Here is a 16,207-nt window from a genome sequence, read left to right as displayed (position 1 = left end):
ATATTTTTTAAAAAAAGGTTAAAAGGTGGAAACATTTCACACTTATGCGTGATAGATGTTGAATGCATAACCAATTTTCATGACTTGTTGCCTGGTTTAGCAAAACATAATATTTCTCTAAAGTGGAACTCTCCAGGTTCTGCTTGTAAAAGGCGGTTTTATTTTTTCTTCTCCTCTTTCTGATCGCACCAGGATTTACACTTTTGTTACACACACTGGGACGGATTTAGTAGTTCTGATTTTTTTAACTGCAGATAAAATCACAGATTCTTTTGTGTTGCTAAGTTTGCCCTGTGTCAAGTATTTCAGGCAGTTGTGTTTTCATACTTGGTCGTCAGATGAAGCGATTAACTGCATGCTGCCTTTGTTTACATTTTCCAAGGCAAAAATTTAAAGTGAGAGACTGTTATGACTGTTGAAGAAAGATGAGATTTGAGCAGGATGAGATTTTGCTGTTGTTAAAAACCACCACTTAAGCATACAGGACAAAATCTGCAAAGAGAAAAGGTACGGCTTTGTCCACAGGCGGTGCCAAAATCAACACAAACCGAAAGTCCCTCACAGTAGCTTTAACATGGACGTTAACGTGCAGAAAAGGACTCAGGCTCAGCCCAAGCGAAACTTTAGTACTTAGTACTATTTAATTTACACAGGATTATCCAAAAATAGGCTTTACCATGTGGTTATTTTATATGGATTAATTATTTGTTCAATTACCAGAAAACATGCTGTATCGTGATACATATCCTTATTAAGATAGGAAAAATCCTATATCGTGATATAGGATTTTGGCCCTATCGGCCAGCCCTAATTTATAGCATATTTTATTCACTTTATCCAGGGAATATGCAAGGCTCACTTACTACGGACATAGAAAGCAATTGTCCCAGGACCGCCCCCAAGCCGTATGGGATTAATGAAGGCGATGCACTGCCTGGGAGAAAGTGGTGCCTGTAAGACTCAGCACAGGGCGCAATTACCCGGGTGCAAACAAGAGAGAGTATCGGACTTCCTGGTTGCCTCTGCGATGTGTTGTCCTGCTTCCCGCAAAGCTTTCTGGATCTAATAGAGACGGAAGCACCGAAGTAGTTAGGCAACGGCCTGTTTTAGGGCTCGGTCGCCGCTGTTAGCATACGAACAGGCGAATTAACAGCCCGTCGAAACCGAGGCGGCGGTGAAAGCTGGAGCCGAGGCGCGCAGCTGTGGAGAGCAGCTGCCCGCAGATCAGTAAGGTTAGCTGGGACAGAGCTAACTGACCGAGCGGCAGAGGAGCCACTGTCTGTTTGGTGTGTTTTGTCTTGCCCAGGCTTGAAACTACACAAGGACCACAAGGAACTTTTGTGAAAACCCAGGAGAGCGCGAGGTAGGTTTTTTTCTTAAATAGGCCATAGTGTTACTCTTTAGATAGTTTAATGTGGACGTTCATTCAGTGTTATCTGAAATAAATTAAGATATCCTGTTTTCGGCTGCCACAGTTACTTCCTGGTGGTGTTTACTCTTTAAGCACCCTCTGGAAGTTCATTCATTATTTGCCTACAATGCCATCATAACTATCAGCGCTATTGCTTAAAATGAGATAAGTTCTCCTTTGCTTACCTATCTAGTGGGAGGTCAGAGGTCGAGGTAGCCAGGAGAAAGGCTACCTGAATTCAAAGTTCTGCTCAAGAGCATTTCAGACATTTAATGCACTAGTTTTGAACCTATGGTTTCCAACATAGTTAAGTTTATGTCTTCTTCATCCTCCACTAAATCAAACCAGCCTACAGCAGAAAGAATGCACACACATTGTGATCCCTGCATTTATTATAGTTCTACTTTACAGCTGCAAATATGAGAAAGTTAAGCCTCTAGCAACGTAAAGACCCAGATATTTTTGTATGGACACCAAATTTGAGTTCAAAGTGAATTAATTATGGACTTGAAGTTTGACAGGTTGCAAGAAACACATGTCCAGTTGAGATAACTGAGAGTTAATATCAGTGCTTGGGGTGGGACTATTTATCCATTTCGTAATATATATCTTCCCGACTGGTGTGGTACAATTATCATATCATTGGCGCCAAATATCGATATTTTAATTTTTGAAGCTGACACCCAATTACAGTGATCAATACATGAATTCTGAGGAGCATTTTGTATACTTCAGTTAATCAGATATGGTGATGTATCGTTATATGATTTTCTTGCAATATATCTATTATCGCAGGATCGCTGTATCGTGATATCATTGTTATCGCGGGCCACGTATCTCGCATCGTATCTCGAGTTACCCTGCGAGTCCTTCCCCCGACTCAGTGCTGATACTTTGAAAATCAACAGATAATAATTTCAATCAAGATTTCATATAAAAGCGTGAATAGACTATAAATAACTCAGTAGATCAACTGACCACATTTTTGTCTTCTTTTCTTACACAATACAGAAGTCATTTTGAAAGCAGAAGTTCACAAAAATGCTTCCTTTTATATTTTTTTAATGCCAAAAAATGTAAGGGTCACAGATGTCAGTACAACAAAATCACTGCTATCCTATTGCCATGGCGATGCCTCTTCACTTTGTCGTAGAAAACCAAAGTATTAATTGTCTGTTTCTTCGGGTTGTAAGACAGAAGAGGGGATTGTTCTATTAAGTGCGTTTGTAACGACGAAGTCTGTCAGTAGTTTCATTGTAAGAACAGCTCTTCACTGAGAATCTATTGACTCATTCTCAAGTCTGCGAAAAAAGAAACCATTGACTTTAGCTGGCTGTTAACAAGCTCGGGTTTTGCAGTAAGTTTCACCCCTTTGTTGTCAGTCAATCTGCATTTTCAGTGCACTTTTCAGTTTACTTCACAGTTCGTTATCAGGCTTCCTGCGCCCCCCTTATTGGAACAAGTTTTTCCAGAAATGGGCCTCTCCCACCGGCTGAATCGGGGATGAAACTCGTGACGCAATTACACAAAATTACTCTCACTGTCTCCTTTCCAATCATCTCTGGTTTTATGCCTAAATTTAGCACTAAAATCCTCATGTTTTTGTTAGATTCTAATCTGCACAACCTCTGCAAAGTAACAGGTGCGATTTTACAGTTTATTTGTGGAGGGTTTTTAATACACAGAGGGAGTTAATGTGCTCAACATAACATATTATAAGAATCCAAAGAGATATAGAAATTAGATAACAAGAGAGGGCTTCGTTTTATGCACTGAAGAACATGAGGATTTAAAAGATACACAAGTATTCACTGACATACTGGGGACAAATTCACAGGTCTGAGATCTGCTCTAATGTGTTCAGGCTTATTTGCTTTTTATTGCACTTTAGCAGCAGCTTCATAAATAATCTCAAGTTGCCTGAAAGTTATTTTGTTGTGGGGTAAAATTATAAAGAAGCTAAACATGCAAACACTAAAGCCGCAGCACTGTAAACCAAGACAGATAGTGCAGTAATCCCAGACTTGTAGTGAAAGTTATAGCTGCAGACGCACCAGACCTCCAACCTGATCTCCCCGCTGGACCTGCCTCCTGCAGTGTGATGACAATGTGCTGAAAAGGGTCAAGAGGCTACGCACAAGGCTTGGGTTACTAATACTGTATTTTTAAAAAGTTATTCTAACCAGGACGCACACTTTCATCAAGATAATGCCCCGTCTTAATAGAGCTGGGTTGCTGGATGATTAAAGAGCTTACTATATAACGTACAAACATACATATATTGTCTTCTGTGTTTTCTGCTACATCATTCATGCAGGGCACACGTTTGTTATTTGCAGTGTTGTTGAGAAAGAACAACTCTAACGCAGCTCTAACATACTGCACTATTAGCTCAATGCTAACATGCAAACACTGACAGTGTAAACATGCTGATATTTGGCAGGTATAATGTTTACAATGTTCAATTAGTTAAGTAGGTTGGCATGCTAACATTAGCTAATTAGCTCGAGTGCTGAAATAGAGAACATCACTGGGACTTTTCACTCTGCGTATCACTCCGCCTCAGCCAGGTGTTCTGAATACTTTTAATTAACATCACAGCAGAGCGTTTGTCTACATTAATCCAGCTGGTTCCTCTGAATCAAACAGCAGACTCTTATTTAGCTGGTTGAAATTAAAACAAACAGACAAATGTACGCGATGAAAAACAGCTGCTCTGTGGTAACCTGTAGACACAGAGGGCAGAATGTTTGGGTTGCTCGGCAACAAGAGTCCAGTTTCAGTTAAGTTGTGGAGCTAGTTGAGTTAGTGGAGCAAAAAATAATCTGTTGTTGAATATTACTGTTCACCACTATTTGCTGCTTGTGTAACTGTTGTATAAAAGCAATATCACACTGGAAGTCGTGATGTTGGACTGAATATCAGCACTAGGGATGCACGATATTGGATTTTTTGCCGATATGCCGATATTTTACAACTCATTTAGCCGATTACCGATACCGATATTTTTTTCCCGCACACCTAATTGCAGAGATCATCAACTCTCTTCTGTATTGGAATTAGCGTACAGTATAATGGTGATACTCTTATCACATTTGTTACAACGGTCGGGGTGACGGGTCTTGAGATGGTTAATCTAGTTTGTAGTGTTGAAAGACTTTGCCTTGGCTCCTCCTCGCATCACCGAAGCTGAGCTGAGCAGTCATTGTAAATAGCAGTTTTGCTATCTATTTCGGACACTTTGAAAAACTTCCACACCACGGACATTTTGGCTTCTAACTCTCTCATGCTGCAGGTAGACACACGTGACGTCATCACACTGCGCCACGCAGGTCTTTTTCGCGCCGGGGACATTGCGCCGAGGTCGGGCATTTAATCAAGTATGCAGCAGCCCATTGTTTTATCAGTTAATTATATTGGCGTGTTGGAAGATATCCGATAGTTAATTTTTAAGCAAATATCGGCCGATACCGATGACATGCCAATAATATCATGCATCCCTAATCAGCACAGTTATCCACGGCACTCGACCGAATCACAGCCGTGATGATTTTCAGTACAACATCACGACCTCGAGTGTGATATAGCTTAAATATATAGGTGGTCATTAGTTTTGTAGGCATAAATCCAAGTGTTGAAAAAACCTTTAATTTTCAGTGGTAGTCATCCTCTGGAAGACATGTAGACAGACTGGTGGATCGTCTGACTGACATTGCCGCCCTTGCAGCACATTTTATTTTCCATTTTAATTATATCAAAACCAAAGCATAACCCAAACTTCTTTTAAACAACATCTGACAGGCTGAGATGAAGTTAGAGGAAAGAGTTGATGGTAAGTGATCTCTAAGCACCTCTGTAGTCTCTGTGGTGTGACTTAGAGGTTAGGTGTGTGTGTGTGTGTTGCTGTGTGCAGAAAAGGGGTCCTGTAATTGGTCTGGACTGTTGCTGTAATTAGTCTTGAGCTGTGTTAGTTTAATCTAGAAATGATGCTGATGAATTTCCTCGTGAACGTGCTGTAGAAGTGCCGCTGTATCAATTTCAATCTGACTCCTGCTCTCGAGGGAAGCATGCTTCGCTGCCAGGGTCGCTGACCCAACCTCAATTAAAATGGACACAAAAAGTGGGATGAGGCTATCGCTCGGTTAAGCCTAATGCATAGATTGAATCCTCAGGAATGTCCAAGCATTCTGATTTCACTCACTTTAAGCGAGCAGGAGGGTGATGAGGTCCGGACGTCCTCGGGGAATAAGCGGTTTAACTCCAGTCTGAGTTATCTGCGAGGAAAAGCGAGGCCTATTTTTAGGTTTTCTCACATTTTAGTCCCTCTGAAGTCAAACTCACCTGCTCGATCATCTCCAAATCGAGCTGGACACACACACACACACACACACACACACACAGTCAGGCCCAGGACAAGTGTGGAGGCTGTTTTTGTTCAAGTATTATTTTTGCCAAATAAAATCTATTATTGTTGCTCTGCTGAGATTGAACAAGTTGGCGTTTGTTCATCCTTCAGTTAAAGCTTCCTCCCGAGCTTTGTCCTCTTCCTATTTTTGCTGTGTCTAGTTCTAGTTAGTCCAGACTGAACTCTTTGTAATATTATTTACAGAGAGCAAACATTAATCTACCTTGAGGAAGCACTTAGCAACAGTTGCAAGACCCGCAAGAACAACAAAAGTAACAGAGTTATATTAGCAATAGAAATAAAACCGTTTATATGACATAATAGGGAATATTTTTCTGTATTGTCTCAAATTTTTTTCCCCCAAATGAATGAATTAAGCAAATAATCAGCTGTTAATTCAAAGTTATTGTTATGTGATTGTTAGTTGCATCCCTAGACGAATGCCTTTCCGTATGACACACTCACTCCAGATCCCTCATCTAATTCCTTTCTTCTATTTTCTTCCCGTCTCTCTGCTCCCCCTCTAACTCTCCATCTGCCTCGCGTCGCACCTCACAGCATGCGGCTGGAGTCACGGGCGCTGTAGGATGAAGAGCCCGGCGCACCGCACCAGGGACATCGAGCGGCAAGCCGGCTACCTGAAGCCCGAGCACTGCGCCCCTCCCCCGCCCCGCACCGGCTCCGACACCATGTGGTTCATCCGCGACGGCTGCGGCATCGTGTGCGGCGTCATCACCTGGTTCCTGGTCTTCTACGCCGAGTTTGTGGTGGTGTTCGTCATGCTGCTGCCCGCCAAGAATGTGGTCTACAGCCTCTTCAACGGGGTGCTCTTCAACGGCCTCGCTTTCCTCGCACTCGCCTCTCACGCCAAGGCGATGTGCACAGACCCGGTATGGATATGATCTGTCACATTCACTACGTTTGAATTGCTTTATTCTTATACTTTGTTGACTTATAAGGCCGGATTATATTTTTCTTGACAGCTCCCTGCATCTAAATTAACGACAAGGGAACATTGTGAAACATCTGCAGCATCAGTTAGCTACATTTGAATTTATTGTCCCTGCATCTCTCTCTCTGTCTCTCTCTCTCTCTCTCTATCTGTCTCTCTCCCTCAGGGAGCTGTGCCTAAAGGGAACGCCACCAAAGAATTCATCGAAAGCCTGCAGCTCAAACCCGGACAGGTTGTGTACAAGTGTCCCAAGTGCTGCAGCATCAAGCCTGACAGAGCTCACCACTGCAGGTACAGCACGGCACGCCCTGTTTGAAGATGGCAGCTCCCACTGCAAACTAGGTCTCTCCCACAGGGGACTCCTCTTCTCATCTGTGTTTGTCCCTTTCTCCTGCCTCCCCTGTGTGTGTTTATTATAGCAGTGTAGCATTTCCCTGCAGACTTCACAGCTTGGTAATAAGGAGTTCCCTCTGTGGCTTCTCTGGGATCTCAAGGCGTGAAAACAACTAAACACGGAGCGTAATTGAATTGTGAAGTCACTGTGAGTCAGTCTGTCCCAGAGGCACAAACTGGGGTTGGTTTGAAAGAAAGAGATGATTTTCTTTTTGCTGAATATTATGAGTCATCCCCGCGGGTGGTTGAGATGATACACTTGGCTCTAATGATCCATGAGAGTAAGATATGACACACTGGACGTCACATTTTTAAATATAGATTCCCCTCAGAGAGTGCGTAACAAAACAGAGTGTTACTTTTCCCTGTTGTCAGATGATTGATCAGGAACTGTCAGACTTTTCTTGAGTTGTCAACCAGCTGCAGTTCTGTGAGATTAACAACCTCTTGACACACAGACCCTGAAAGTCTAGCCACAACAGTCAGCGTCAACCCTGGAGTGAATTACGCTACTTACAGAGTTGTCTTTTTGTGCTTTGATTTATTTTGGCTATAATCACTGATACTCTGTACTCAGATTGATCGTCTTTTGGAGTCTGAAAAGGTCACAATGTGTTTCTTTTCTCTGTGTGGGTCCACAGTGTGTGTAAGCGCTGCATCAAAAAGATGGACCACCACTGTCCCTGGGTGAACAACTGTGTCGGGGAGAACAACCAGAAATACTTTGTGCTCTTCACGGTGAGTCTTTAAAATTATGATTCGACACAAAAAAATGTGTCTTAATTTGTTTTAGATCCGTACTGAAGCTCTCGAAAAGAAGAACCCAAAAGAAATCAAGCTGTCAAAACAGAGAATTAACCAAAACTGAATAAACTAATTATGTGGGATTTCAGTAAATGGTTATAATTAAGGACACAGGAGGCCACTGAGTTTGGCAGCTTCCTGATACTGGAGCTCACACCCGGTATGCGAGCAAGCATCCTGAGAATTGGCCAAAACAATCTATTCAACGTCTGCTCTTGTCTTTGTTCCAATCCTTCGTACTGTCAGCTGTTATCATTGCAATCTCTTTACACATTACAAAGTAATCAATCTCGGATCCCACGGGCCTCTGGGGATGACGGTGAACATGCAGAGGCATGTAGCCGACAGTAAGCATAAACGTTTACAGAAAAAGAACCCGTTTTTCTTGTGATTGACTTTAATTAACGGGTCTTACCTTTGCTGAAATTTCAACATCATGATGCTGATTAGTAAAAAGTAAACATGAAGCTTTGTCAGGTCCGTCCTCAAGAGGAGGAGAAAACTACTTTTAAAAGTCTGTTTGTTGAACGGAGGTCGGATTGATCATTTCTGATGCATTTGAGGAAGTCGGGAAATGCGGAACAGTTTTTTCGTGACACAGCATCAAGGGAATTTATCTCAAGTTGCAACCTGCTTTCCCTCTGGTCAAACAACCCACTAACACGCTTTATCCTCGGTGGCAAAGGTCACAATCGGCATTCCGACCCGGGTCAAATGACTCTGCAGTAGTCCCCGGTAATTATCGCCTCGGCTCCGACCGGCATTGATGGGAACACAAAACCCGGGTCAACACGCTAATCTCCGCCCCCTTTCTGGCGCGATGCTATGCTCCGTTGGTAACTTTTCCGACTACTTGTCATCTCAGCTACAAATTCTGCCCGTCTCCGTCCGAGCAGCGCTCGGACATCGTTCCAAATTTGTCGCCTCTGAGTTTGATGAACAGACTGAATGAGTAATAGATACAATAAAGACCTAACCACCGTAGCATCTTCACTGTTTACTAACCATGTCTCCGGCGCGTTTGTGACGTCAGAAGGTGACACAGCAGAAAAGAGACCGACAGGAGTATACTTCACTGGCAATGGGAAAAGAGACAATTGGCATTTATAAGTTGGTCTTCCTGGGTCTGAAAAACCTGCGTTAACGTGCTAATTGCGGTGGGAAAGGGGTATAAGAGTATGACTTGACACTAAAAGTATGTTTTGCTTCACTCTTTTCTTGACCCTCAGATGTATATTGCACTAATATCCTTCCACTCGCTGCTCATGGTGGCATTCCATTTTGTTTTCTGCTTCGAAGAAGACTGGACAAGTAAGTATTAAGCTGCTGTGTACATGTACATGTGGTCGACATACCTGGTGCATTTTGTAGCTCTGAGTTTTTACAAAAGGAGCAAGTTTTCTCTATTTGACATGAACATATCTCGCCCTCCCTCCCTCCCTCTCCAGAGTGCAGTAATTTCTCCCCACCAGCCACCGTCATCCTCCTGATCCTCCTCTGCTTCGAGGGTCTCCTCTTCCTGATCTTTACCGCCGTCATGTTTGGGACTCAGGTCCACTCTATCTGCTCTGACGAGACGGTGAGTAAACACAGCATTATTTGCACCGGTGTCTGCGTTGTGACGGTTGGGTTAAGGCAGCCGAGTTTAGTGAAGCAATTGCCTCATCAGTCTCCTTTAACCCTCCTGACGTGCCTTCAGGGAAGTTAGTCAATCCTATCAGCTATGTTAAAAATGTGCTCCACTGGTTTTGACCTTCACTCCACTTTACAAAGGAGGGCATACTTTGGAAAACAACGCTCAGGCTTATCTGTCTTTAAATTAGTTGTGAGTAATTGTTGAATATATTTTTTAATATTTAAGCTCAGTAATCAGAGAATTGGGGATAGAGATTTGCAGGTGAGATGCTGTTTTACCTTACTGATATGAAACAAAAAACAGTGTTCTGAAGCAAACATTTGGACCAAACAAAATTTAAGGAATAGTCTATTTAATGACATTTAATTTATATTTAAAAAATCAATGTAAACTCTGAAACAGAGATTTTAATGCAGATGACAAGTTGGAAATATTTCTCTCAAACAGCATGCCCCTAGAGGCTTTGCTTTATGACATTTTTAGAGATAAAAGCAAGGTTGTTTGATGTGATCATAAAGGATTTGGGCTCAAGACTAAAACCAAAAGATGTATACATTCTGAGTCACAGGGCTTGTGATCCCTAAGTTTCAGTCCTGCTGAAATGCTTTTGTATGTATTTGAAGCAGCATCAGTCGATTTTTGGGTTTCTATCAGCAGCAACAGTAGACCTTTTTACACCGCGGTACCGCCTCAGCGCCGTAACAAAGCTCCGCCGTCATGCAGCCTTTGTCATTTTACATTTGACCAAGCAATGCCGTCGTAAAGCCGCCCCAGTGTGTTTTACAAAGTGTTAAGGCGTTACGGAAGCAAAACGTGCGCGAGGTGTAAACAAACAGCGCGTGCTTCAAATACACACACACACGGCGCTCTTTAGCCCTGCCGGCTCCGCTGTTTACATAGACGTTGTTACTCCCTCCGCTTCTCCGTTGTCGGCTCAGAGGCGGAACGAATTCGCGACTTCTACATAGAAAGACGGAGGGTAACAGAGGCGGAATAATCCCGCCTTGAACTGGCGGTGTATAAGGGGCTTTAGAGAGCTCTACATGTTGCATGCATATGAAGGATAACATATGTCGCATAGCATAGCATAGCGCAACGCATAGCATAACATAACGTATGCAGCTGAATTCAGCATGGGATAAGCATACCCTGCAACTAACAGTGAAGCTACTACATAGAAAGGTAACTGCTGAATGTAGGATCCTAATTTTATGTCACAAACAATTTTACTTTCTTTATTTCCTGCCATCTCGCTTCTATCGACCCCCGAACAAAATGCTTTAAAGAAAGCTTTACAGTAAAAACAAAATGAAGAACACCAGACACATTACAGGGTCAATGATAGAGTAGTGTTAACACAGCACGCATGGAGATCGTTCTAGAGTTTATGTAGAAGTTCCTAAAATATGTCATGAAAGCGAACTGTCTGTACTTCACTAAATGAGAACACAGTAGGAGCAGGTCATTGACGTATAGCCCTCCAGGTAGGTTGAGATTAGTTTCTCTTCTCATCATCTGTTACTTAAACCACCCACGACGATGACTCAGTGTGACAATATTCACTGCATCGATCATCTGTCATTTCTACCTGATAGGGCCTGGAGTTTGTGTGTGTGTGTGTGTGTGCTCTTTATAGACATCAGGAAATAAGAAAAAATTAAGTGTATTCCTGACACCTTGAAATCAAAGACCACAATGGAAATAAGTTTAAGGAAACAATTTCTGAAAACGTGTCCTTGGAAACCATAACTTCTAAGTCTGCTTTATTAAATTGTCAAGTAACTCAAATAATCCATGAATCAATAAGTACAACAGACTCACATATCTCCTGTTTCCTCCATCCTGTCCCTGCAGGGTATCGAGCAGCTGAAGAAGGAGGAGAGACGATGGGCCAAAAGGTCCAAGTGGATGAATATGAAGGTGGTGTTCGGCCATCCGTTCTCTATAGCCTGGCTGAGCCCCTTTGCGACCCCCGACCACGGCAAGGCGGACTTGTACCAGTACATCGTGTGAACGCCGGAGACGGAGCTGAGCTCTGCTGCACTGTGGACTTAAACCGGTCTGCTGGACCCACAATGAGCATGAACTCCTTTTGACCACTTCTACCTATTCTTTCGTTTAAGGATATTTCGTCTATTGATATTTCAGGGTGTTCTGCTGTAAGCTATCACATCGTTTATTTTTTAACTTCTTGTCTCCTTCTTTACATTTTATCGTTTCCCTCCGGGGGCTCACTGACGTTAATGAGGTGTAGCTGGGAAAAAAACATCACAAACTACGCAGCAACAACTAAACAAAGCACTTGATAAGAGTTGGCGACACCAAGAGACTCATTTCTGCCTTTCTTCGGAGTAATACCTCCAGCAGTACGTCTGATCATTTCCTGCTTCCAAGACTTGTGAACTCGAAACTGAAGTCCAGAATGTTTTTTCGCTCGGTCTGGGTGCCAAGATGGACTCCGGGGTTTTGTCTTCCTGTAAACACCGCGACAGGATAACCTGTCACATCCTTCATTCGCTGTATTTCTGTCGTTGCAATAATCTTTTGCTGAGTGCTGCGGACGATTTGCCTTAGAGAACAGTGCATTAGTGAACGCTGGCATCGGCTATTTTAAAAGACAGTTGTATTATTTTTGCCTTAAAGTGACAGTCAGAGTGAGACAGCATCACGTGGGGTAATGCTATTTTAAACGAGTGTGTTGTTTGATGCCACATCACTGTGAAGGACATTCAGAGGACGGAGAGCAGTGAAGTTATAATCCTTAAGATTTCAGTCCAGGTCGATTTGGAAACTCCCGCTGTGATCACAGAGACAGAGACTGTTCTTATGACAAGCAGCTCGTTAAACAGCTACTTTGTCAGACATGTAATAGAGTGCAGCCAACATTTTAACATGAAGTCAGTTCATGACATTTTACAAGTACGTTTCCATGCTGCACCTTTTATTTGAATATTAACAGTTGGTGGCATTAATTGTTCAGTTAGTTGCCATTAAATGTGCACAGTTACAGGTGGATGGAAACTCGTTTACTGAAGCTGATATCAGTGAGATAAAATTACATGTATAAATCCTGGATAACCTCCTTACTTCATTTCCTGTGAAGGCCGATTTAAATTCAGCAACAGAATATAGATACAGAAATATAGAACAGTAATATATGAATCTATTTACATTGAATGGCAGCCGTTAAGAATCACAAGTCGTATTCAAAACTGGGTTTGAATCAATGACTGTATATACAGATGGACGACGCGTCTCAATCTGCTCTAACTGATGAAACTGAAGCCAAAATACCGCTGATGGCGGGCGCTGCCATCTTGCAATAGTGACGTCATTTGGAGCCAGAGTTGCGCAGTAGAGATCGGCGGGTGCAGCCGCTGTAGCCACTTCTGCTAACCCAAACACACACTTAACTTACAGAAGATCCCGCACGTCGGCGTGTTTAACAGCAGAGCAGCTTCTTGTGTTGGTCTGAGGTTAACGTTCACAGATATGGAAACTTCAGTGACTGTAGTGATTGTTTTAGTTACGTCTCCTCTCGCCGTTCCTCTTCTACTCTGCTAATGCAGAAAAGATCGGCTGCAGGAGCATCAAATAACTAATTAAAAATAAACTTGTCAGAAAAATGAAAACTTGGACGTAAATCAGCATGATAAGAACTAACTATAATGACAGAAACATTTATTTGACGTGTATTTTGATTTTATAGTTTGACTCATGTCCCATCTGTTAACGTGGAGGAGGCGGGCTTTATGAGCTATACTGCAGCCAGTCAGCAGGGGGCGATAGAGATGTTTTGGCTTCACTTTAAGGGAGCTGTCATGTCGTCCATCTTTTTATACAGTCTACGGTTTGAATCCATAAAAATCTTAAGGATTTTAACTTAATATTCTGACACTTTACCGTGCACTAAACTTGTTTCTTGTATATCGACAGTGGCAAGAGTTTTATTTTCTGTTCATTTGACAAGTGATTTTTTTTTTTACATCTCTGTGTGCAGTAAATCTAGCCAGCATCTTTGCTTGATAACTACTTCCATCACAGTCACCAGCTCAGATAAAGTCAGGGAATAAAGCAATAAGCGTTGCTCTCGGAATGCACTGAATCTTAGTGTAATTCACTCGCTTTGAGTCGATGTAATGTAGGCGTGGATAATCCAGTTTGTGAGAGTTTGTAGCCTGACTGAAGCCTTACAGGGTGAAAGGATAGAACCGAGAGCATGGTTTAAATGCATGTTGTAGAAAAAGGCCATCCAGTGTGAGAAGACGGGTTGTGAAGCGTTTAAAGAACGTAGGAAATATTCCACCACGGAGCATTTAACACGTAAAATGCCTTTGCCCAAAGGTGTTCAAAGGCCTTACTGTTATATTAATCGTGCTTTTGTTGCCAAATTGAATACTTAATGAAGGCAGGGATTGAAATAAATACAGTCAAGACATTTTCTTAGGCTTTAAAAATCACTGTAGTTTTTAATAATTGTAATAACCATCATATGGAGATGCAACCGTTGCGTTCCAGTTTACACGTACAGCACACCAGCTTCCTTCTTTCGTCTTGACTTGTTCGCTTTGTTCTTCGTGGTCAGGTTCTACTTTCTGTGGACCACGTGACGTGTTTGTTTTCTTTTTCACTGTGGTATTTGTCTAAAGGGGAATGAAATAAAACGGTATGTACGTGACACACATTTCTGTGAAGTAAGATTTATTAGCTTGCTTCGTGTTGAGATGAGGTTTTGTGAGTAACTCAGATCCCTCAGTTTGAACTTCAGGGACGCGTTTGATATGCAAAACAAAAAACCAACAACTTGTCGTGTACGTGCTGCCGACTGCCAGCAAAAGTCTCCTCACTGTCACCGTTAGTTCGTGTGTCGAAATATGACTAAAATGTTGTTCAGTAAATTTCAGAGTTTTGATGTATTAACCTTTTATAGTTTCTGAAGCCACCAAAATGAAATCTGAAATTGCAGGAAATCGAAAAACAAACATATATTAAAAAACATACTGACACATTTGGATTTCTTAATTTCACAGATTTCTTTCTTTGATTGATTTACAGATTTCTAAAAATGAATTTAAATTAAAAACAGTTTATTTATCAAAGGCAGACGAGGTTTTATTTTAATAAAACTTAATTTTGATTTCAGGATTGAATGAAGATGCATATCTGATCATTTACTGTAAAAACAACTTAGAATAATTATATTATAATTGAATTGTTGCAGAAACATTGTAAAGGAAAAACAATAAACATGTTTTAAAGGACGTTACATTTAAACCGTGCCGCTATCATGACCAATCTTTATTTCAAATCTTCTCCATTTTATTTTTGCTGTGTTTAATTATGTAATTTTATGTCCCAGTTACAGGATGCTTTGGTCATTCTCTCTGTAAACACGTGTCTCAAAGTGGAATAATTTAATTTGTTTTAAACCCCATTAGTTATATTAGTAATTTGTTAAATCAGTTAATCAGAATACAGAAGCGTGTAACATGCTGTTAATTATCCCTCAGTAAATTATAGATTTAGCTGTATGTATGTATTTTCCTTACTTTACTTTTATATTACTTAATATATGTAGAGAGCTACACAGAAGGTTCCTAGTTCAAGTCCCAGTTCGGATCGAACCAGCGTGTGTGAACTCCACACTCAGCACTCGGAGGAATCCCAACTACCCCGTATCCATGGAGACACACTGAGAGCAACCAAGCTCTACACAGAGAGCCCCCAGGTGCTTCCAACCCAGAACCTTCTACCTGTAAGTCAACAGTGCTAACCGTTACACCACCCTGCTGCTCCGCAGTACTTGTTCATGTATATCTATTTACCATTACATTATGATAACTTAAAGAAAGACACACACCAGGATGTGAATGCACACCTTGATACATGGAGCAGGTGCCCTACCCATCGAGCTAAGTGGATGCCCGTCCTTTAGGGGTTCGTTCAGAGGTTTGAAATGCTTAGAGTGTTGCACAATTGTAAAGTTAAACGACTGTACTGGAGAGGGGAAAGCTATAGATGGTCTGGGAGAGGTAGGCACCAGCAATCTCTGATGCAAGGGTCAGGTGCTCTGTCCACTGAGCTAAGAGGAGACCCTTTCTTAAGGGGTTTGCTCAGTTTGGTGAGTATTAACATCTGACACTGATTTGAGGACAAGAGGTCCCATGAAAAAAACTTTAATTTTTCCATAAAAATCTTAAAATAAAATATTAGGAGCAATAAAATCCAATAAGATGAAGTGTGTCTTATTTGTACATCTGACCTTGATTTGAGAACAATAGGTCACATGATATGGAAGCTATTGAAAAAAGAAAAACATATTTATAAATGGAAATGTTGGCAGAGGTTGGATTCAAACCAGGGTCTGATCATACCCTTTCATACACAGGTCGGGGCCTCTCCACTGAGCTATCTGATTATCCTGCCTGAGGGGGTTCATCTGGAGTTTTGAAATCATTTACAAATGTTGAAATAATCGAAATGTAATCGATTACTTGTACTCAGAGTCCTCCTGTACTTCTTAATAGTCGCAATTCGGGTACTGTCATCTGATACAATGCAATGTTAAACGATTGGATTAGTCAAACCCTCCAAACACATACGAGC

General features: G+C 41.7%; 1 protein-coding gene across 1 annotated transcript; it reads left to right on the top strand.

Moving 5' to 3' along the window:
* The first annotated feature begins 1,096 nt into the window (after positions 1-1,096).
* On the top strand, positions 1,097-14,858 carry LOC138609392 (palmitoyltransferase ZDHHC3-like). Its single transcript, XM_069682043.1, has 7 exons — positions 1,097-1,363; positions 6,375-6,706; positions 6,935-7,059; positions 7,803-7,899; positions 9,195-9,276; positions 9,414-9,544; positions 11,456-14,858. Exons 2-7 carry the CDS (start codon positions 6,404-6,406, stop codon positions 11,612-11,614), a joined length of 897 nt encoding a protein of 298 aa, XP_069538144.1. The 5' UTR covers positions 1,097-1,363; positions 6,375-6,403; the 3' UTR covers positions 11,615-14,858.
* The last annotated feature ends 1,349 nt before the right edge of the window (positions 14,859-16,207 follow it).

This window comes from Semicossyphus pulcher, unplaced genomic scaffold (genome assembly GCF_022749685.1).
Source record: "Semicossyphus pulcher isolate SPU_LCO1_2020_fin unplaced genomic scaffold, fSemPul1.0.p SCAF_5, whole genome shotgun sequence".
Lineage (NCBI taxonomy): Eukaryota > Metazoa > Chordata > Actinopteri > Labriformes > Labridae > Semicossyphus > Semicossyphus pulcher.
This window is presented reverse-complemented; position numbering and strand designations above follow the sequence as displayed.